The sequence below is a fragment of the Chelonoidis abingdonii genome, chromosome 17, assembly GCF_003597395.2.
Source record: "Chelonoidis abingdonii isolate Lonesome George chromosome 17, CheloAbing_2.0, whole genome shotgun sequence".
NCBI classification, from domain to species: Eukaryota; Metazoa; Chordata; order Testudines; family Testudinidae; genus Chelonoidis; species Chelonoidis abingdonii.
Window position 1 is genome coordinate 17,476,473 of NC_133785.1, and position 22,369 is coordinate 17,498,841.

Genomic DNA, 22,369 nt, shown 5'->3' on the forward strand with positions numbered 1-22,369 from the left:
AGGCAATGTCTGTCTAGAGCTCTTCCCACTGCATAAATGGCAGTTCCAGGAGCTCTAGTCTATATAGTAAGTTAAAAGGATACTGTCAACATAAACCCCACACTTCTTGCTGTAAGTTTTTACCTACCATTGTTCTAGTCCCTGTAAAATATTGTTTGTGCCTAGTAGTGTGACTGAAAAAGATTACAGAAAAATAATTTCTTTGCTTGTTTTTTTCCAGTTTGGATCTTTCACGTAGCAACAGGGGAAGGAAAAACATCTTTAAATACGCCTGAAAAATGTGCTTTTAAAACTACAAATATTGTCAGGGACACTCGGGAACAGGTATCTGAATCAACTTACCTTTTTGTTTTGTTTTGAAACTGACTAGATCTCAAGTTAATGTCCCTTTAACAATATCCTTGTGTGATTTCAGCCGAAATTTTCAGGATACAGAAAAAAGTACTGTGTATGAAATCTGAACAATCACACTCCTCGCCGGCCACTCCTATGTATTTCTCATGAAAATCAGTGACTAAACCATACCAAAAAACCACATGATGTTTTGATTGGCTACGACTCGACAACTGGATTTGCTGACTGGCTGAAAACTCGGGCTGTGAAAATGCTGAAACTCAGAGACTGGAGTTTTCAGCAGCTTTTCAAGGATCTTGTCTTCCTGTTGATTTTCAGCGAGTTACCAAACAAACTACCATTGGTTGACCAAGTCGTACCTACATTCTCATTGGTGGATATTTCAAAACCTCAGAAGGCCTTCATGTAGGCTAGAAGCAAGGAGGTGTTTACTGCCAACTGCTACTGACAGATTTCAAAGGCTGCTTAGATTATTGCAATATAACATTGTACATACAGTAAACTATTAAAGTCTAAAGTGGACTAGATTAGCAGCTCGGAGAGTAACACACTTACTGGTATTGCCAACATCACACAGTAAAAAATATTTCAAAGTGCCATTGACAAGCAGCAAACCAATAGCAACACTTCCAGTGATTTAGGTGTAGGACTGGGCCCAATTTTAAAATGTTTATCACCACTGATCCAGTATATTGTGCTACTGTTTAGTGTGTCCTCCTTACCGAGACTGTTCAAAGAACAAAACATTATGCAATGAGCCATGGGTATTTCTGGTGTAACTTCACTGCAGTCAGCGAGCTTACAGCAGGGACAAATTTGATCCCGGTATGTTTAATATTTGTGAACTTTAACACAGTCCTCTAGTTTTTGAGTCATCTCTCCCAAAGGGGTAAAGGGCACAGATACCCTGGAGTACAGTAAGATTTTGGTTCTTTAATATTTTGGATGGGGTAGTACTTAGTCCAATTTCATCACCAACAGGATTATTTGTTGCCAACAGGAAAAAAAATGAGGCCCAGGATGATGCTAAATCCATCAATTCATTTTTTTCTCAGCATATCACAGCACCTGTGTCCCAGCACCCAGGATTATTAATCACATGCCACAATCTAAGAAATGTTATCACTTAGATGGGAGATTTCCAAGGACAGACTAGGGGTATTGTGAAGAAATATGGGTAACATAGTAGGCGGTGCTTTTCCATCTCTGTAAGAAACTAATGCCCTAGCCTGGTGTGAGGGACCGCTGTGTTGCTAGATTGGTCATCCCCTATTCAAACATGATATGAAAGAGAAGTCAGGCCAGTTATTCTCCACATCCTCTCTCTCTCACAGGGGTGTTGGGAGAATCAATGAGCTAATGCTTGTACTGACTTTTGAAGCTTAAAAATGTCAAGCTCTCATGTCATTTTGCACCAAAATATGGGTGTTAACTATAGAGAAGCTACATGAATACAGGAACTGCCATGCTCAATCACACCCATGGCCCATCTAATCCAGGAACCTGTCTCTGACAATAGGCAGTATCAGAGTCTTCAGAAGAAGTTGCAAGAAATTCCATCATAGGCAGATGAGGGGTTTCTGACCCCAACAAGGTCTCAACCTAATCCCTAATAGTCTGACTGAAGTCCTGAAAGAAGAGGTTTTATCTGCCTGCTGCTACTTTGTTAGCATTAACTGTTATAACTCTGAGTATCCAAGGGTCTAATCCTGGCTGCCACTCACTTCCTGTGTTACCTTGGGCAAGTCACTGCATCTCTTCAAAACAGATTCTGTAAAATAAGGGATCTGACCTACCGCAGAAGAGCATTGAGAGAATTTGTTTATGCAGCTGTAAAATGTTACTTATCTCGAAATGCTAAGGAGCAGTTGTATTATTATGCATTCTAATCATACTCCATCTCAGGTAATTGATATGGGCTGATCAAAATTCCCCCTGCAGTTTCATCTGGATACTGGATTCTTATTCACTTCCTGTCCAATACCTTTGTAGCACTCTTGTATGACTGTTAAACAAGTGCCTTATTCTATCCTAGGGTTGCCTTTATTTCAATGGCATGTGTACCTATTGGCTCTTCTGTGGTGCTGTCAAGTATAGTTACTGCAAACAGTTTGAGAGCCTTGGCTAAAAGGTGTCAGAGAAGGGCAGAGTATTAGCATCATCGCTACGTTGTAATCAGTGTTGGGGTTTTTGGACAAGATATTTCTTATGCATTGAACTGTTTTTACAAAATCCAGCTCCTATTTTGAATGAAACAGGAGTTTAAAAACAATGAACTGACATCATTCCAGGACAGGTGGGAAATCCAGAGCGATCCAGGCTACGCACACACCTGGAGATGAGAGGGACAGAGCACTCAATATTTAGGCATTTAAGGGGTAGTGATGCCTTGCCACTGGGCATTTGTCTGGCCAAAGAAAGGCCAGTCAGGGGCTCAAGGGGGATTAGGACGTGACATCCACAACAACGTGATAGCTTCTTGTCCCCAATTCTGATGTGTGGACTCTGAAGTCGTTTGCTAAACTTTGGCACTCTTCTGGCTGCATGCAGGATTTATAATTCTGGCCACGGGCCACTTGTAGCTCATAGGCTTCTGAAAGGCTCCCTCGTGACAGCAGGGTACATCTGCTGTCTCTAGTACACGAATAAAATTGGAATTTTTGCTATGGTAACATGAAAGAGATTTATTCTCAGGGATTAATCCTGCTTCCATTCAAGTCTCTTGGGGGGAGACTTGGGTCCTAGGATCACTCAGAAGTACAGTCAAAACCCCCTTATTAAGCGAATATCACTCAGAGAGGGCAGCACTCATGATGCAGGCCTGCACCCGGCCTTTCTGTAATGCTTTGTCACCAGACATCTGATTTTCAAAGCTCTTTTAACAAGCAACTAACCTCACACTCAGCGCATATTATTAGCACATCTGCTGGGATTCTTTTCTTTGCTCCTTGGCTTTATTTCATAAATATTAATCCAAAACAGATGATTTTAAGGTGACTCCCATGGTGATGATGTTCGTCCATCGTTGTTGATGAAGACCTCGACATCTCATTCATTCGATGACTGGGCTCTGTGTGTCCGAAGATGATTGATCAGCCCGATTCGGGCGTGGAACGTCCTGTCACACGTTGGGCAGACATGTGATGGCACTGTTGATGATGTGCGGGCAGCTCTGGACTTGTGCAGCTCACTCCCATGGTACAAGAAAGAAAGAGGGAGAAGCATGGCAGGGTCTGGTCAGGGAAAGTAGGGCTGAGAAATCTGCAACTATGCAAACATGCTCTAGCAATTATCTGATGCACTATTCAACAAGTGACCTATAATATTTTTTATTTTTAAAAACCAGCCTCTCTCTTCCTGTGCAAGTGCAGTATGTAAACTACTCACAGACACAGTGAGTAAACAGGGGTGGGGGGAGGCATTTTCTGATGCCCTGCACCTTGTGTATTAATTTACATCTGTGCAAGAGGTTGCAATGCCAGAAGGATTTCAGGTGTACAGGTGTAAATGACTACACAAAGTGCAGGACAACAGTCAATTGGGCCTACAGGGCCAAACTGATCCTGGATGCAAGATCCCTGAAAACACCACAGTCACACTAAGAATGAATTAGGCCCATATTGGCAAGATTTAAATCTTTTAAATTTGCATCGGAGGCAGCATTAATACTAATATTAAAGTGTGACTTGATGATTTAAATTAGAGATGGGCCAAAGGCCTGGATCTGAACAATAGAGTCAGATCTGAGTTGCACCTTGAAGCTATGGTATGTAACATCTGATTCTGAACACACCAGACTTCGGGGGAGTTCAAATTTGGATTCAGAATCTGAATCTCCAAATTCAATAGTTGAGGAGCCCGGTGGCACCTTGAAGACTAACAGATTTATTTGGGCAAGAAGTGGGTTTTTTACCTACGAAAGCTTATGCCCAAATAAATCTGTTAGTTTTTAAAGTGCCACCAGACTCCTCATTGTTTCTGTGGATACAGACTAACACCACTACCCCTCTGATACAAATTCAGTAGATAGGTTTTAGAGTGGTAGCCGCGTTAGCCTGTTTCAGCAAAAAGAACAAGGAGCACTTGTGGCACTTTAGAGACTAGCAAATTGATTTGAGCATAAGCTTTCATGGGCTGTTTTAGCCCATGAAAACTTATGCTCAAATAAATTTGTTAGTCTCTAAATTGTAACAAGTACTCCTCGTTCAAATTCAGTAGAGTAGATCTGGGGTTTGGATTTTGCCCATTCAAGAGAGAGAACTTTGGCTCTGGAACCACAAAGATTAAAGGTGGGGTTTTGTTTGGGCCCATCCACCTCTAATATACACAGAAATGTTCATTTGCTTTTGTGGCAGTGAAGGTCCTATGCTGGAAGGATTAATTATTTCTGGGAAGCCAGATGGGATAGTGACTGGAGCCGGGTGTGTGAAGAGTCACTGAAGCCACAGTTAAGAGCGGATTTATTTCTGTTGAAATGGAGGCAAAAACCAAAGATTTGGGCTGAGGGCCAGAAAGGTGAAACGAGAATCTTGAGCAGATTAACTTTCCGAGGAAAATAAACTGCACGCATATAATACCACCATAAATCAGCCACAACTCCCGAGAACTTCAGCCAGGCTGACAGGCCTTAAATTAGACCCAGCAGCAACTTTGTTTTGGATCCCATACATCACATTTCCGCATCCCATGATCCGCCTGCTCTGTTCTCGCTTTATCAAAACAGGAAAGAAGTTCCCATTTACAAAATTACTGCTCTCGGATGGCTCTGGAGAACAGGGGCATGGTAAGCACAACCCATCTGAACTGTTTAGGGAACCTTGTGTATTTCCTTATCTTGCCTGCTCCCCAGAGCACAGGAGGGGAGCCTTAGACTGCACATGAGACCAACCCAAATTATGTCACATTTTTGTTGCTGGTATTGTCCAGAAACGTCACCACAGACACACGGTGAGGGAGGTGCAGTCTGTCCAGGCTGCCTGTCTGAGGCACATTGGCAGGACTGGGTGAAGGAAGCTGGCCCATCCTATATTTGTTCTGGTGTTCAATGTATTCAGTATCCAAAGCTGTTAATCTTACAAGTTTCAATAGCACTAATATCAAAATAAAGCAAAAATACTGAGGTAGCATGTTTGGCAAGAAGAGGGGAGGCAGAGAATTAAAAAAGGTTCTCCCTCCTATTCTGTACTAGAAAAGGCCTCACCTGAATCCTGGATCTGATCTAATCTCTCCCAAACTTTGGGAGAGTTTGCCTCTAGATCCAAACACTGCAGTTTAGGACTATCTTTTAGATAACACCCTTCTCATATTTTGCAGTCTCGGCTCAGAGAAATTAGGATTTATTATTTGTATTATGGTAGCACGTAGGGGCCCCATTGTGTTCGTGCTGTACAAATAGTATAAAAAGATGATTGTTGCTCCAAAGAAATTGCAGTCTAAGGCCTCAATCCTGCAATCACAGTAAAAAATGCCAAATTCTAGCCATTTCCTATTTTAGATGCTTATTATATAAGGTGCCAGTCACCCCAGTGCATGGTCATCTGTTAAAGCAGTGAAACTTTTACTGCTAGAACTTCTCTTTGCCTGGGTTAGGTCAGTTGTGGTTACTATGTCTTTGGCTGTCTTGGATGTTTCAAACTTCAGCTTTATTTCACCATTAATTAAGTTATTGGCTTCTTTTTTAAGCACTAGGTGATTTTGCTCCCTTTAAAGAACATCATATTTTGATTCAGTTTAAACTTTCCTTTGTTACTCTCCTTCTCTCAGATAAACAAAACATCAGATGCCAAACAAGGCAACTCTCAACATATACAGCTCATAAATTCAGAATGGAAGGGACAATGAAACAAGCACTAGAACTCCATGTAAAGAGCATCATAATCATATCCACACCCAACAACTAAAATCCCTAGTCAGGGCCTCAAAACACACCTTCAACACCCCTCTCCATTCCCTGCCCTCCCTGATAGCCACAGGACACAACACCCGATTTCCTGCACCAGCTCCAAAACACATCTTCCCTGACTCCTGGAAAACACAGCAGCCCATTTCCCCCTTCAGTCCCAAAACACAATGCTTACGGCTTCATGGCTGGTTTAGGGTCAAATCTCTTGTGGACCATTTCCAGCCAAAATCTGGCAAAGGCCCTTGAGTTGTCTCGGCTCTCCATTTGGGCTCATCAGTCTGTGATTAAGTACTCTATGTTAGCTTTTTGTCACCCTATTACAAGGCCTGCATTATTTGGTGCTTTTCATAAAGCCCCAGCTCCTGGAATCCTACATGAGAATCTCAGTTGTCTTTTTGTTCTTGTTCTTCCAAGTTTATAGCTTCCATGATCATAGAGAAAAAAACTTGAAAACATGATCCAGTGGCGTCCAAAATAGCTCAGAAAGAAAAATTTTTTTAAAAATCAAATTATTTTAAAGCCAGTCTTATCATTTTTGGGCCCAACTAATTAACAAGAAGCTAAGGGTTACTGATATTGACAGCAGCATTACCATTTCTTATGATTTGATCATGCTTCTTCTGATATTTGGTGGCTTTCTTAAAGCCCCCCAGCTCTTGGAGTCATGATGATGAGAGGCTCATATTTCAATTTTAAAAAAATCTCTAGCCCTTACGGTTGAAAAGCTTGACCCCAATGCACCCTAAAGGTGGCTCAGAAACTAGATGGTAAAGGGTGAAATACCCACATTTATTGTTTGAATGAACTCTCATGATACTGGAGCCTGTTCTGTGGTTTCTGAGGGTTGGCCTCACTATAAACTTCATTGCCAGGCTCTGCCTAGGTCTATCCAGGTTCCAGGAGGAAGCTATGAAGAACAGACTCAGTATCCACCCTCGGCACAATATATGGACAATCTCTGCAATGAGGTCTGAGCTCTCACTAACTTAGGATTTTTCTGATCCTACAGGAGAATTGGCAGGCTCCGCGCCCTCCTTAGCCGTAGCATTTTCAGTTAGGCATCCGCGTAGCCCCCTTGGTCGTAGAGACTGACGGGGTCCTTGCGGTTATGCGCGCCGCCATCTTGTGCCCTAGTCCACCGGTGGGCGCCGCCATCTTGTCCCTCCCTCGCCTGGGCGCTGCCATCTTGCGCCCTCCCCGATAGATGAGGGCCCCCGCCGCTAACTGTGTGAGTCCATCCGGTTTCATCCGCTGCCTGCCCGGCCATGGAGGGCCTCGCCTGCCGCCTGCTTCTCTGCCTAGGCTGCGCCCTGGCGGCCCCGGAGCTGCTCAATGAGGAGGTCAAGCGGACAGTGGATCTCAGCACCCACCTGGCCAAGGTGACGGCCGAGCTGAGCCTGGCCAACCCGGCGGGGGGCTCCGGGGGCGCGAGCTCCTTCCTGCTGGCGCTGGACCCCGGCCTGGAGAGCCGCCTGGCCTACCTCGGGGTGCAGGTGAGTGCGCTCCCCGGCCCGCGCGGCAGCTGCGCCCGCTCGTCCGCAGGGGCTCGTCCCCGTCCCCTTCCCCTCAGTGACCCTCGGCCTGGCCCGTTCTGCGGCGCGGCCTCTGCGTGGCGGGACCCCCCCCCACGTTGGTGCCCCTGTGGCGGGGGGGGCCCCAACGCCTGCACGGCCCTCCCTCGTGTGTGAGCGGTGCGGTGCTGGGGAACCCAGAGGTCGCTCACTGCAGGCACGGACATCTCCACCTCCGGGGCGTGCAAGCGGCCTTGCTGGCCGCCCTGCCAAGCTGGGGCAGCGCCTGGGCAGAGCTGGCTGCCCGGGCAGCCCCAGCCGCGTGCTTCTTTCTTTCCCCTCTGGTGGCCGTTCGTTTTTCTCCTGCCTTTGATTCTGGGCTGATGGTGCAGTGACAGCCACGTCCCTGCCTGGCAGAGACTGACACGTAAGCATAAGTGCCTCAGCCGTTGCAGTGCAACCACTAACCACACCGTGAGGGGAGATGGAGAAATCCAAGTGGTGTCTTAGTAAAAACCTCCACATTGTGTTCCCTAAGGCATAATGCCAGCTGCTGCAGGCCACTTGCATGAGATCCATCCAGCTTCTTAAACATTATTATTTCTTGGCACTTTCTGTATGTCTTTAGTAGTAGGGACCCCACCTGCTCTTATAGTGTAGATTTAAGTTCTTATTTTTGGTGTGGGCAAAGAGTGGCTTTGTTATGCCAGGGGTAGGTGGGTTAGTGATTTGACAGTTAACATTCATATCCTTGCAGTTATTTAGATTCAGCTTGGTGTGGCTTGAAGTTTAGAAGGAGATCCATATAAATGAAAGAGTGAAAGATGTAAATACAAGCTGGGCCCTGAGTCTGAATGGGCAACTGTCAGGTGGCTGCCTGACTCTTTCATCCACTAATAACCTTCTTCGAGCACTTGAACCGCTTACAGTATTTAGTGGTGAGTGATTCTGAAAAGCAGCTGTTAGTTCAAGGAGCTGGGAGCTAGGATTTTTGGGCTTTGATTCCAGCTCTGCAACTGACTTACTGTATCACCCTGGGCAAAGTCACTTCACCACTCTGCCTCATTTTCCCCTACCACAAAGGATAAATAATGCTGCCCTACCTCAGAGCTTGAGATGTAAGTCTTAAGCCTTTGAAATTTCCTGGTGTATCCTATAAAAGGGCAACATATTAGAATAATAGCCTAATGCTTTAAAAATACAGTTGAGATTTAAAGTAGTAGTAGAGATTATCAATAGAACTCCACTGAAACACAAAGGATCAAGTTCTGCTTTGATCTAAATTTTGCTTTCAGGTTCTTGAGCTGTACACAGCAACTGCTTCTGCGAATAGAGCTTAACACAGTTTAGGCACCACTGCAATATGAAGAATAAATCATTATCCTATGCCAGCATAAATCTGGATCAACTTTAGAAGGGTTACTCCAGGCTTATGCTGGTGTAACACAGCAGACGTTGGTCCACATAGTGTTAATGTGGTCCTGAAACAAAGGCTTTTGCATGCGTATTCTGTGTGCTGCTTTTGATAGCACTCAAGTGGCCTGGTGATAGGATACAGAGACTTTCACTTCTAGGTCCCCTGTTCAAAGCCAGCTCAGTTTGGTAGTGACTGAGGGTTGTCGCCATCAGATGTCTGTAAAGTTCCTAGCATGCTGCTGGTGTTCTAAAAATAATTAGGCTACTAAAAGGCCATTATTATGACTGTGAAACAAGGAGGCTGGGTAACCTTGCTTACAGTGTCTCAAAAGGGAATGAGACATGAGAATGACGCTAATCTGTGTGTTTCATTTACCACCTCTAAATGTGGTCTTTCCAGAGCAGTATAGATACTTGTTGGAGCAGGATCCAGAGATGCATGGGGAAAGCTTTCATTTTTCAGGCTGCATTTGTCCTACGGATGTTTAGCAGACCTGAGTCTCCAATTCTAGGGCTATCAATCCAGCACTCTTTTCCTCAAGAAGTTTGAGAGAGTAGCTGTGCAGGTGCTGCTTTCTGATGACAACAGTGAAATGGTCGTGCCAGCCTTTGCTTTTTTCATTTGGTGGCCACTCTTCTAGGAGCTCCAGTGAGAGAAGCTCGGTTAAACGGCCTGCTGGAGGAGTAGAGTCGGCTATTGACAGACTCAGTTCCATGCCTTTGCTAGCTTGGGAATCAGCCTAGGACACTGGCAAAAGCTTCAAAAACTTCAACAGGAGCCTCCAGTTTCTATTCTTGGATACAGACCACAGTTTGTTGAGTTGGCCAGTACTAATGATTGTGATGCTAATAGATATTGGGTCTTTAATAAACAATTTTTTTTGTCAACTAGTATGCGTGTTGTGTCCTCCAATAAGAAATAAATAGGAATTGTGTAGTATTTGAGCTGATAAATTCAGCTGCTTCACCTGGAAAGCCTAAATGGTGACATGGTGATCAGGATGTAATGTTCTGTTTTTGGAACAGGTGAAAGGTGAGGAAGAGGAGGAGAACACCCTGGAGGTGCGGGAGACTAAGGTGAAAGGTAAAAGGTGAGTCTTACCTTGTAATGCCAAATAAAAAGGAGCAGTTCTGGTAGGGACCAGTATTTGTAACTTACTCATTTAAATTGGAGCTCCCCAGTCAAGTAACAGCAGAATCAAGAGAGATGTTAGTCTAAGGAGCAAGTCCAGCACTTGAATATCTCATCACACAGCCCCTACAACAATCTTGATGGTGGTTGGGTGTCCTTGATTCTTTCCAAGGCCTATCTTATGTTTCACACCACAGACTGACCTATCTCACCTTTCACACTATAGCCTGTAGCACAATTTGAGAATACAGGTAACACATAATGGCAGAACCTCAGTTCCAGTCCCCATCGCAAGCTCCAGAAGCCCCTCTGCTTAAATGAAACAAAAAATCCCCTCCTTCTCTGGGAGGTCCTGCATGTAATTTTAGGTCTCTGTGCTGGCTATTCAAATGAACCAGATAGTCTACAGTGTAGAACCTGATTCCCAGGTCAGCAAAAGTAGATGCCCTCAGTTTCCTGGGGAAATGAAGAAGTCTGTCTGGCAGCTTCTCCCCTTAGAGACTGCTCTCTCTTTGTAAGTTCCTCTATTAGGGATGCAGTACAGGGGTCTTCCTCTGCTATGTAGGGAACTCCCCCTGGATCCTAACATCTTATGAAACTCTCCTGTCAGAACATCTGTTGCCACCTCCCTGTATTAGGGAAACTGGGATGGAGATGCATTAGAACCACATGGGCCCCTTAAGGGTCTGTACTGCCCATCACATAGAGTTACAAATTTGGTTTGGCTCTGTTTACGCTGCAATACTGAACCATATTTTTGCTGCAGGGTGTTAGATTCTGCAGCTTAAAATGGGCCTGTAGCCCCTAACCCAGAGATAGCGCACTCTTTCTAGCCAGAGGCTCCACATGTGCCACACTTGGGGAAGTATCTCACATTTGCAACACGCTTGGGAGAGCAGAAATTTGTAGTGCAAGGCTCTTTTAGAGGCTGTGCATGTTAGCTATTAAATAAGGTGAGCTTTTTAAACTGGTTCAGCACTAGTTGCTGGTGATCTCAAGAGGTTTGTAGCTATGGAGTGAAACACTGAATTATCAAGGCAAAACAGTGCCCACTTCATAGCTATGACTGGCTGACGGTGCCCCAACTAATCCAGGTGGAGAGCTGCATCACAAGTGAGTTAGAGACTGCTCCCTTCCTGCAACTGCCAAGGTCCATCCAGTGGGGCTGTTAGCTACTCTCCTTCCATTGTCTGTTTCTTTGAAGGCTGCAAGAGAACTCTGCTGTGGATTAGGTGAAAAGTTGTTTTCTGTAGTCCCATACCTCCAAAATTCACTGTCTGCAGGATACCCCTGCTGGGTCCCTGGCCATGGACATCCTTATTAGGGTGACCAGATGTCCCGATTTTTGGGTCTTTTTCTTATATAGGCTCCTATTACCCCTCACCTCCAGTCCTGATTTTTTCACATCTGCTGTCTGGTCACCCTAATCCTTATTCAGCTTCAGTCCAGTGGGAGAACAAGTAGTGCTGACTTGAGAGGTAACAGACTCTTAGGAGCAGGAACTTAGGATGTTTATTTTCCTGTCAGATCATTGCCCATGGTCCATTTTAGATAATTCTCTCCACCTAGAGAATAATGGAAAATCCACAGTGAAGTGCAGCTGTAGAGAAATGGTGAAAGGAACACACCAGGGTCTCTATCCAAAAACATCACACAGATGGTATGTTGGCTTGATTCCCTTTGAGTATCCATTCAGGCCTGTGCCAAATGATATCCAATTATAGACTGCTCCGTCACCATTTATATGTAAATGTACCCACACAGTATAACAGAATTTTCCTCATGAGGAACGAGCACCAGGCTACTGGCAGAAATCTACTTTAAGCCTGATCCTGCAATGCCCTTTGTACAGCACTCTCAGTTTTGCAGGAGGAAGCTCTTTAAGAGCAGATAGAAAACTTCCAGGTTCCCCTTTGCACCAGTGTATGTTGCAGGGGCTTAAGAGTGTGCGTCAGGTCAGTGGAGATCTTGGTGTTTATAGCTTTCCTGCTGTTCTCCCTTTCAGTGGCAAATTCTTCACCGTGAAGTTGCCATCGCCTCTGGCGCCAGGTGCCAAGATCCGTTTATCTATCGAAACAGTTTTCACGCATGTCCTGCAGCCGTACCCCACGCACATCACACAGGCAGAGAAACAGTTTGTGGTCTTTGAAGGGAATCATTATTTCTACTCGCCATACCCAACGAAGACCCAAACTACGCGAGTGAAACTGGCCTCCAGGAACATAGAGAACTACACCAAGCTGGGCAATCCAACCCGGTCAGAGGACATGATTGAATATGGGCCCTTCAAGGACATCCCACCATATAGTCAGGTAAACTCTTGTGGCTAGTGAAACTCTGTCTGAAAGGCTCTTGAAAATAAATTATAGGCCGTTGTCCTGCAAAGTGCACCACATAAATATGTCAATTACGGCTCAAGAAGTTGAATGAGATATAGAGGCATTTGCCTGTAAGTCACAGATTAGGATAGTGGCAAGTGTCTGAAAACTGGTGGCTTATGAGAATTAAGTTGGTATTTCTCAGTCCAGTTCCTAATGGGCAAGTGTCAGTATCACAGAGCCACCACAGTTGGCATTAATTGCCTCTGGACTTGCCTCTCCGCTGAGACTGCCAATGAGAAACCCTTGGAGAGAAGGGTCTCTCTCCAGGGCATGGATGTTATGGGTGGTAGGGGGAAGAGTTTCAACTGCAGCTGCTTTTGCTATACCTGGTCTGAGTACACGGAGAGGACTTGATTCAGCAACACTAAATTCACTTCAAAAAAATTAAAAGGAAATAGTTGTAACATGCTGAGGGGCAAACACCTGCTACTCTGAGTGTATAATATTTAAGGAAGCTCATGGGATAGTATGGAGAAGAGACTGTTGATATACAACCTAGTTACTTTGTACGTATTGTCCTTAATATGCAGTATCCGCATTCTCGCTGCAAGATTCAGAGTTTGATTTAGCACCACTTAAGTATTAAGCCAATCACGTGAACATCTGGCTGTTTTTCCTGTCAAGTTTCACCCACGCATCACCAGTTGTTCCAGTGGATTTATGTCAGGAACTCAGTTACTCTCATGATGGTGTGGGCTCAAAGGAATGGCACCTTGGAACATATGGGTCAGATGGTCTTGTTTATCTTGGGGTGCTGATAGGAGATATCCCCCTGTCCAAGTTGTCTAATTGTTACTGGTCTGTATGAGAACTCCTTTGCTCTGGGATCCTGATTCTCTCCAGTCCAAAGCATCCATCAGTTAGCTCAGTGAATCCTGCTACCTGCAGTCAGTTGTATTGATGGCAGGGGACATCTCAGTATCTAGGGGCTTCCTATCTGCCCATGTTAACTTCCCTTGTTGTGAGCAGTCACTTGTGAAACATAGCATATCCATTCAGCTGCTTTCACTTGAGCAGTTAAAACAGCCGGAACAGATGCTGAAATTTTGCTAAAGTGCTTTAATTGATATCTCCAAAGTATCAGAGCTGAGCTTCAGTTTAGGTGTGTTAGTTTTGAGCTGTGTGCATTTTACACCGGGTATTGTATGACCAGCTGTTATAAATCAAAAAAGGGGGTCCAGGGATGGCTGTCACTATAATGGAATGATTCACTGTGGGATTTGATGGAGGGGGAATCCTTCCCTCCCTGGGTTTGTTACTTCCTTGTCTGGGATTTATATCTTATTTTCTTTCCTTCTCAGGACATCCTTAAGGTACACTATGAAAATAACAACCCATTCCTGACCATCACCAGTATGATACGGGTCATTGAAGTGTCTCACTGGGGAAATATTGCTGTAGAAGAGACTGTTGACTTAAAGCACACAGGAGCTGTGCTCAAAGGGCCTTTCTCCAGATATGACTACCAAAGGCAGCCAGACAGTGGAATATCTTCTGTCAAATCTTTTAAGGTTTGCATTTTGTGCCCTCTTTCTTACCACCTTCCTATAGAAAATCCTGTTGCCCTTTCTTTTGTCTCTTGTTTGGCAACAGTACACAAGGGATAAGGGAGAAACATAAAAAGCTTTCAAATATTTACAAGATGTCATTACCGAAGAGGAATTACTCAAGGTAGTACAGGAGGGTATAACGGGAGCGGGAGGTGTCACACACTTTGTTGCTTCTGTAGTCTTACTGCATAAACCAAGTGTTCTGTGCATCCTACATTCTCCTCACAAGCTGCCTGTGTACTACCTGTCAGAGATCCAGCTGAACATCCCTTCTTGGGCACACACCAAACTGCTGTGAAGGGATCCAAATTCTGAATTGCTGTGTGCTTTACGCCTCCAGAATCTGAACAGTCATTCACTGCCTCTAGCTTGGAGTCTCTAGGCACACTTTTGGGGTACCAATCCTCTGTCTAGTACCCCTCCTGAGAGCTGTAAGCCTGCGGTCCAACTACCCTTCCCCCAGACTCCCCTGTAGCTTAAACATACCCTCTCCCAGAACTCCTGCCACATTCTGGGTTAATGCTTCAGGGACACAAGATAAGTGTGTCACATAACATATACACAGACTGCACAGAATTGTAAAATACCATTGCTCTTTGCTTGATAGCACAAAAAATACACAAATGTATACACAAATAATAAACATTACATGCACTTCCTTGCCTCAGTTTCTTCGCCACTCTGGAGCATTCTTTGGGCTGGGCTCAAGGTCTTGTGGGGTGTCCAGGATCCTTTCTGCAGCTTATGGCATAATTTCTGAACCATGGAGCCCCTCTCTGGCATAGGTCAGCTTGCTTTCCTGACCTTGGTTGATCCGACTGCTAAACTGACTCCCTCCCTCCTTCACTTTGAGTCCTTCTAAACTCCTGCTTTGCCACATCTGCTCTCTCTGTGTTGTATAGGAATTTTCCACTCTCCAAACACCTTGTTGAGGTGTTGGAGAAAAGTAGTTCTCCTAACCTTAGCCAACCCATTGTCCTTCAGATATTTCCATCTGAATAAGCAGCAACTGAAGGTCTAGTGACCAACCATTGTCTGGAAATGTGTTTTCAGCCCTGTCAGCAATGGCAGATTTCACATTTACATAGAGGCATTCAGTGATACAGCAGTTTTTATAGTAACAACTTCATATCCTCATCAACCAGAACTCAAATTGTACAGACAGATTCTCCAAATCATCACACCACCCTCCCACCTCCTTCTATTTCAGGGACTCCCGGTAACCTGCCTCATGAAACGGGTTCTCTGTGCCACCCTGCCACTCCCCTCTTTTTCCCCCCCCATGGCGGGGCTCCACCATCCTCCTCCTCCCAGACTATTATTCCCATTGTTATGCTGGAACGTGTTAATGGTTGCCATCAACAAGTTCTTTGATTTGTTGACAATTACAGAGCTGGTTGAAGCCGCTTGTTTTGCTGATCAGATGCTAGGAGCTGCGTCCCCCATTTCCCCTTCCGGTTTTCTGATTTTTTTCACCAGAATCTGGGGGGTTCTGCCCATTGATGCCTAGAATATTCCCTGACATTTTGGAATTGATTGCATGCAGTGTTAAATTGTCACATGACATCAAGACTCAGAAATGTTACTGAGCTGAGTGTGTGAATTCACAAGCTCAGCCCACTAGGAGCAATGGGATAGAATGAAATGGGAATTTAGGCTGATCAGATAGGATGTGAAATAGACTCTTGAAGGAAGTGGTAGAGCATCACATCCAAGACATTGTGGTAGGCATGTCCCTCATTGCTTGGGAAACTGGACTGGATAAAGTACCACTGACACTGTTCTGTAGGGAATAGCATTACATTGACTTCAAGACCATAGACCGGAAGATCCAATAGGGCTTTGTCATTTATAACTTCTCTGAATATGGGCAATAGCTTTTGCTGAGCACATTGTGGTTGATCACTTACATTGACACCATTTTACCACATGCTACTGCCAAGAAGTTATTTTGTTGCTTCTTGTGGAAAGTATCAGAGGGGTAGCTGTGTTAGTCTGGATCTGTAAAAGCAGCAAAGAATCCTGTGGCATCTTATAGACTAACAGACATTTTGGAGCATGAGCTTTCGTGGGTGAAAGTGGTGCTATTCCTCACTGAAGCTGAACCAAGTGTCATCAGTGGCTGCTTTGCCTATTCTAGTTGAAATTCTCTTTCTCTAGCAAATGCACTGAGTGCTGCTTCTTTCTCCCATGCAGACCATTCTTCCTGCTGCGGCTCAGGATGTATATTACCGAGATGAAATTGGAAACATCTCTACCAGCCACCTTCTCATCCTGGATGACTCTGTGGAGATGGAGATCCGCCCCCGCTTCCCGCTCTTTGGGGGCTGGAAGACCCATTACATCATTGGCTACAACCTGCCTAGCTATGAATATCTCTATAACCTTGGTGGGTGTCACAGAATTGGAGTAGCAAAAGACCAGACTAACTGTGTTAGAAATCTGACATTGGTACAGTATGGGGCCCTTGTAACCTTTTAGCTTTTATTGCTTGCTGTTACTTCTGTAACTAACAAGCCAGTCACCAGCTTGCATGTGCCTCTTCCTGTATTCTTACACCTCTTGTCAAAAACTGCCATTTTCAGGGGAGCCAAATGATCCACTGCTGAGGAGTGCATACAGCCCCAGTCCTTCAGCATCCTGAGATTCACAGACATTGAGAAAACCTTCCCATGGAAGCCTGTTTTGTTAAACTACCTGGAATTTTTTCTGTCCTTTCTGCCTTCTCTCAGGTGACCAGTATGCCCTGAAGATGAGGTTCATTGACCATGTGTTTGATGAGCAAGTTGCAGACTCTCTGACTGTAAAGATAATCCTGCCAGAAGGTGCCAAGTAAGTGACACTGCTCTTGTGCTGTTACTGCTGAAAATGCTTTACCTGTGCATTGATGGCCAAGTCTCCTGTCTGCTCTTGGGGACAGAGCACCATGAAAACACAACAGCTGACACGAGCACAGAAGACACCTTGGAGCACAGTCTGTCACATATTATAAATTGCTTCTTAAACTGCAGTGAACTTGTTTTCAATGTGCAATTGAGTAGTGTGCATTGGGCCACAACTGGCCAATCAAATCTTAAACCATCCCATCTCAGACATGTTAGAATCATGTGGGAGCATCTGTTTATTCCTGCAGAAATATTCACGTGGACAGCCCATATGAAATCAACCGAGGCACTGACGAGCTCCACTACACCTACCTGGATACATTTGGACGCCCAGTTATTGTAGCGCACAAGAACAACCTGGTAGAGCAGCACATCCAGGACGTTGTGGTAGGCTTGGTCCCTTTGTTTGAATAACTTAAATGAGCAAGCATGCCTCTTCCCCGCTCACCTTTGTAGTCATAACAATATCTGGTCTGGGGCTGAGGCGTTCCTGGAAAATGACATGCAAATTGTGTGGCTTTGCTTTTCTGTTACTATGTGAAGTTCTCTGTGCTGGAAGATGTGTCTGCATTACAGATTCTCACTGGGTTGCAGCCCTTAAGGAAAGCCAGTATAGCCAACGCACAGCCCTATTGGGGAAGCTTGTTGCTCAAGAGATAAAGAAAACCAGCAATGTGTTTAGGTTCTTGACTACACAGTTGGCATTATCTGAGCTGGATCCATTCTGTGTGCCATAACTATTCTTCCTTGATTTTAGGAACATTCAGGTGCTTGAAGTTTCTCCCTTGATTAATGGTAAGTCATTGATCATTCTCTGAATCCTGTTTTGCAGGTGCACTACACCTTCAACAAGATCCTTATGCTGCAGGAGCCGCTGTTGGTGGTTGGAGCCTTTTACATCTTGTTCTTCACAGTGATCTTCTATGTCAGGCTTGATTTCGCCATCACCAAGGTACTATGTGGCAAGTTGTAGCCTTGTGACTGAGGAGAAAGTTTTATTCCCCTGGTGGTTGGAAATTGCCTGTAGAAATAGTTGCCCTCGCTAAATGTTTTTTCCATTGGAATATTCCTATTTAGGTACTTACATGGTCCCTTATCACTGTAGTGTCTGAGCACCTTGAGACCTATTGTTTTTGTCTTGTGATGGATACTCCATCTTTAGCTTCCATGTAAAATATTCCAGCCCTGGGACAGCAAGCCCATCTGAATCTAACTGGTTTGTGATTCTCCTGTGGGAGTCCCTTCCTCCATGTTTTCCCTTGGTTTTTATTAACCCAGAGCTAGGCTGGTTGATTAGAGGCAACCAGAGGCTTCTATGATCTGACCAAGCTAATTCTGGCATTCGTTTGACAGCTGTTGGTTTTAAATTGTGAAGTGTAAGATCTGTGATGCTTTTGCATAGCACGTGTGGCAAAAAGGCATTGCCTCAATTTAATTTTTTTGTATGTGCTTGTCTATGTACCTTATCACCCCCTATAGGATCCAGCTGCTGAAGCTAGGATGAAGGTGGCCTGCATAACAGAGCAAGTTCTCACCTTGGTGAACAAGAGACTGGGCCTGTACCGCCACTTTGATGAAGCGGTGAATAAGTACAAGCAGTCACGGGACATCTCCACTCTAAACAGTGGCAAGAAGACCTTGGAGACAGAGCATAAGGCCCTGACCAATGAAGTAGCCTCTCTGCAGTCCAAGCTGAAGACAGAAGGCTCTGATATGTGTGATAAGGTAAGAGCTCTCTCTTGTCTTAGCTGTGCTCTGTTGCGAGCCTTGTAAGCTACTCTGCCTCCATTCTAGATGTCTTCTGAAGCTTAGCTTAACTGCTGCCTCCTGTTCTCTCTTTCATCCACTCCAAAATTACTTGCATCTTGTCAGAAAGATGTAGGGGATGGAGTTAATTGTTTTTTTGTTTGTTTTGGTTTTTTTGCTCTGCTGTAGTTTTACTCTTGCTTTTATCGCTCTATAAAATGTGTGGAGATAAAAAGTTGCTTGCCACTAGCACTCACTGTCTCCAAAAGATCCCCTAGACCAGCTGCATGGGCACATTATTAATGCAGTTGTAACATACAATCCTGCTTCTATCTTATCATTACACGCCTAGTAATAGCAAATGGAATGAGAATGTGGATCTTCTAAGTTGAAAAATACCAACAGATTGTATATTATCAAACTATCCAAGCCAATAAGTTATTTTGGGGTCCTGGGCTATTTCTGGGTTTGTTGCCAGAATCCACGTGGGAAGCTGTTGCTTCATATTACATAGTTTCTTTGGAATAACGAGAACAGCACTTACAGATGTTCAGCTACTCCAGTTGCTGTCTTGACTGACTATGTCTGGGACTCTGATTTTTGCATAGAAAGTGCCTCATCTCATTGCTTCACTGGTTTCATTGTAAAATGAAACCAAGAGTTTTGAAAACATTTACTTGTTAATCTTGTATTTTTGTGCACGTGTGAGTTTCACACTGGTGGAAGATGCTGCCTCCACAGCCAGTAGACTGAATTCCTTTCTCTGCAACAACATGGCAGTACAGCACACACACTACCATTCCCAACCTTTATGCCTCAGCTCTGACCTGAAGCAGCCACCCACCTTGAGGGGAAGATCAGATTTTGTGCTGTGGGTATGATCCCATTGTGAACTGGATTGAGATCCACCAAACTCACTTCACCCCAGCAACCACAATAATTACCGGAAAACTACTACTTTTGGCCAGCTCGGTCCTGAATTGGATTTGTACTGGTGACCTAGCTTTGAAAGTCTCTAACTTATCATTAAACATCACTGAAAGAAAGAATTACACCTATCTCAATTCTAGTATCTGGCTTCTGAGGTTCTATTTAAATCTGCTCTGCCCATTTAGCCTCTGCCCCCCACCCCGAGGAACCCTCCAAATGCCATGTTCACTTATAGCCATGCCAGTGGGAGAGGATGTTCTATATCCTGTGCTGTGCCTTCCTTTCTCTATCAGCTTTTCTGCTTAGCTGTGTCACTGGGCTATTTGTGTTCAGTCCTCTTTAATATTCGTTTATTCTGAACTCCCACAAGGTAAGCGAGATTCAGAAGCTCGACAGTCAAGTCAAGGAGCTGGTTCTGAAATCGTCTGTTGAGGCAGAGCGGTTGGTGGCCGGCAAGCTTAAGAAGGACACATACATTGAGAATGAAAAGCTGCATTCCAACAAGCGCCAGGAGCTGGTCACCAAAATTGACAACATCCTCGATGCACTATAACTTCAGTTAAAGTGGTGGGAGGGGGGAAGAAACGTGAGTTGAGATTAAAGGCTGTTGAGTGGACATGCTCTGAGCCAAACCAGTGATGCTCTTTGGTCAGCAAAATCGGGGAAGGGAGAAAATTTGAAATGGAAAATGTCTGCAAATAACGTTTTTTGGCTTAGTCTCTTTTAGGGCTTGTTTGCCTATCAGCATCTGCCGTGGAAGGAACCATGGTATAAAAAGGTTTGGATTTAGTTGTAACAGGGTTCCTTCCACACAGGCAAGGCAAGACAGGTTATAAAGCAGTCTCCACTCTGTATTTTGCTGTGTAAGAGGGCCCTTACTGTCCCTGTACAACTAGCCAGACAGCCTGGGTGCAGACATGCTCATGGCAGGTCTGAACGTTGGGACCAGAGAGAATAAAGGCATCTTTGTTCTTCTGAAGGCTTTAAAATAAATCCATTCCCCCTTGAATTTATACTTGTATATTTTGGGGAATAAGGAACTCGAGCAAAGGAGTTTTGTACTGATTTTTGTCACAAAAAATAAGGTTTTTCAAGCTGGCAATGTTCTGAGCCTGTTTAAAATAAAAGCAGTGGCTGGAGCTCAGTGCAGCTGAGAGGGTTTCATCCCCTGAAAGCCTGTGCTTGTTCCTGTTATGTTTTTTTGTTTTTAATATGTAAGCAAGACCCAATTGAAATAAACAAGGGAGGATGGATGTTCAGCGCTTTCTCTTTATTTCTGAAGGACCTTGCTGACTCCTGCAGTAACCTAGGGGACTGCCAAGCTCATATACAGATTGTTTTTTCTTATGCAGCCTTATCTTGTGCCCCATGCCTCAGGACGCTAGAGTGACTCAGTGATTGAATGAGGCAGGCTCAAGAGAAAGAGCCTTTGTGTGGAGGAGAGGTTAATGGGCAGGAGAGGAAAGATTAATAAGACTGGGATTTTTCAGCTTGGAAAATGAATGTCTAAGGGGGATATGATTGAGGTCTATAAAATCATGATGGGTGTGAAGAAAGTAAATGAGGAAGTGTTATTTACTCATAACACAAGTAGTAGGGGATACCAAATGAAATTAATAGGCAGCAGGTTTAAAACAAACAAAAGGAAGTATTTCTTCACACAACACACAATCAGCCTGTGGAACTCTTTGCCAGAGGATATTTTGAAGGCCAAGATTATAACAGTTCAAAAAAGTGCTAGATAAATTCATGGAGGACAGGTCCATCGCTGGCTGTTAACCAAGATGGGCAGGGTTTATGTCCCTAGCCTGTTTGCCAGAGGCTGGGAGTGGGCAACAGGGGATGGATCACTTGGTGAATGCCCGTTCTGTTCATTCCCTCTAGGGCATCTGACATTGGCCACTCTTGGAAGACAGGATACTGGGCTAGATGGACCTTAAGTCTGACCCAGTATGGGCGTTCTTAAATTCTTAACAGCGGCGACTGGCAGGGCAGGAGCTGGGAGTAAATCTAGCTCCATTCTGGGGTGAAGATGGTTCCCCTGAGGCAGCCCATCCTCCTCCCACCACTGGCCAATAGGGAACTAAACTCAGCCCTGGACATGTTCCAGCTCCTAACTTAGCCCCCTTAAACTTTTCTGCTGCCCCGTTAGGCTCAGGTATAGTCAGTCTTGCATTCCTCACCCAGAACCGCTCTGCGGTGGCTTCTCTTTTCAGGGGAACAGTTTGAGCCAGGACTAACCTGCAGGGGAGTGTCAAGGTTCTAGGTCCCTTGGTTTTATTGTCACACCCCCCACCCCCAGGGTGGGGTGAGTAGGTGTGACTCAGTTTGTCCACCAGAGGGTGTTGCTGTTACACCTCAGGCCCACAGCATGTATGCAGGGCCCTGGGTTGCGGAGGAGGGGGAAGTGCCTGTGGAAGGGGTGGGCTGGGAGGTTAGGCTGTGAACAGGTGGGGCAGCCCCACTCATCCTGGTTCCATTCTACACTTGTGGTGCCATTGCTTTGATTCAAACACTAACTCAACTTCCTTAGGCCCCCAGGCCCACCCACAACTCACTCCA

General features: G+C 44.8%; 1 protein-coding gene across 1 annotated transcript; it reads left to right on the forward strand.

The window, feature by feature from the left end:
* The first annotated feature begins 7,418 nt into the window (after nt 1-7,418).
* Nucleotides 7,419-21,060, forward strand: RPN1 (ribophorin I). Its single transcript, XM_032801334.2, has 10 exons — nt 7,419-7,749; nt 10,210-10,274; nt 12,321-12,627; nt 13,998-14,207; nt 16,443-16,635; nt 16,979-17,078; nt 17,380-17,518; nt 17,964-18,083; nt 18,611-18,856; nt 20,178-21,060. Exons 1-10 carry the CDS (start codon nt 7,522-7,524, stop codon nt 20,358-20,360), a joined length of 1,791 nt encoding a protein of 596 aa, XP_032657225.1. The 5' UTR covers nt 7,419-7,521; the 3' UTR covers nt 20,361-21,060.
* The last annotated feature ends 1,309 nt before the right edge of the window (nt 21,061-22,369 follow it).

Bases quoted from the DNA above. Each gene is read 5' to 3' on its own strand.
- RPN1 (XM_032801334.2), top strand. From the start codon at position 7,522: ATGGAGGGCCTCGCCTGCCGCCTGCTTCTCTGCCTAGGCTGCGCCCTG. The intron at 7,750-10,209 runs GTGAGTGCGCTC...TTTTTGGAACAG, and splicing joins TGGCCTACCTCGGGGTGCAG to GTGAAAGGTGAGGAAGAGGA. The intron at 14,208-16,442 runs GTTTGCATTTTG...TCTCCCATGCAG, and splicing joins CTTCTGTCAAATCTTTTAAG to ACCATTCTTCCTGCTGCGGC.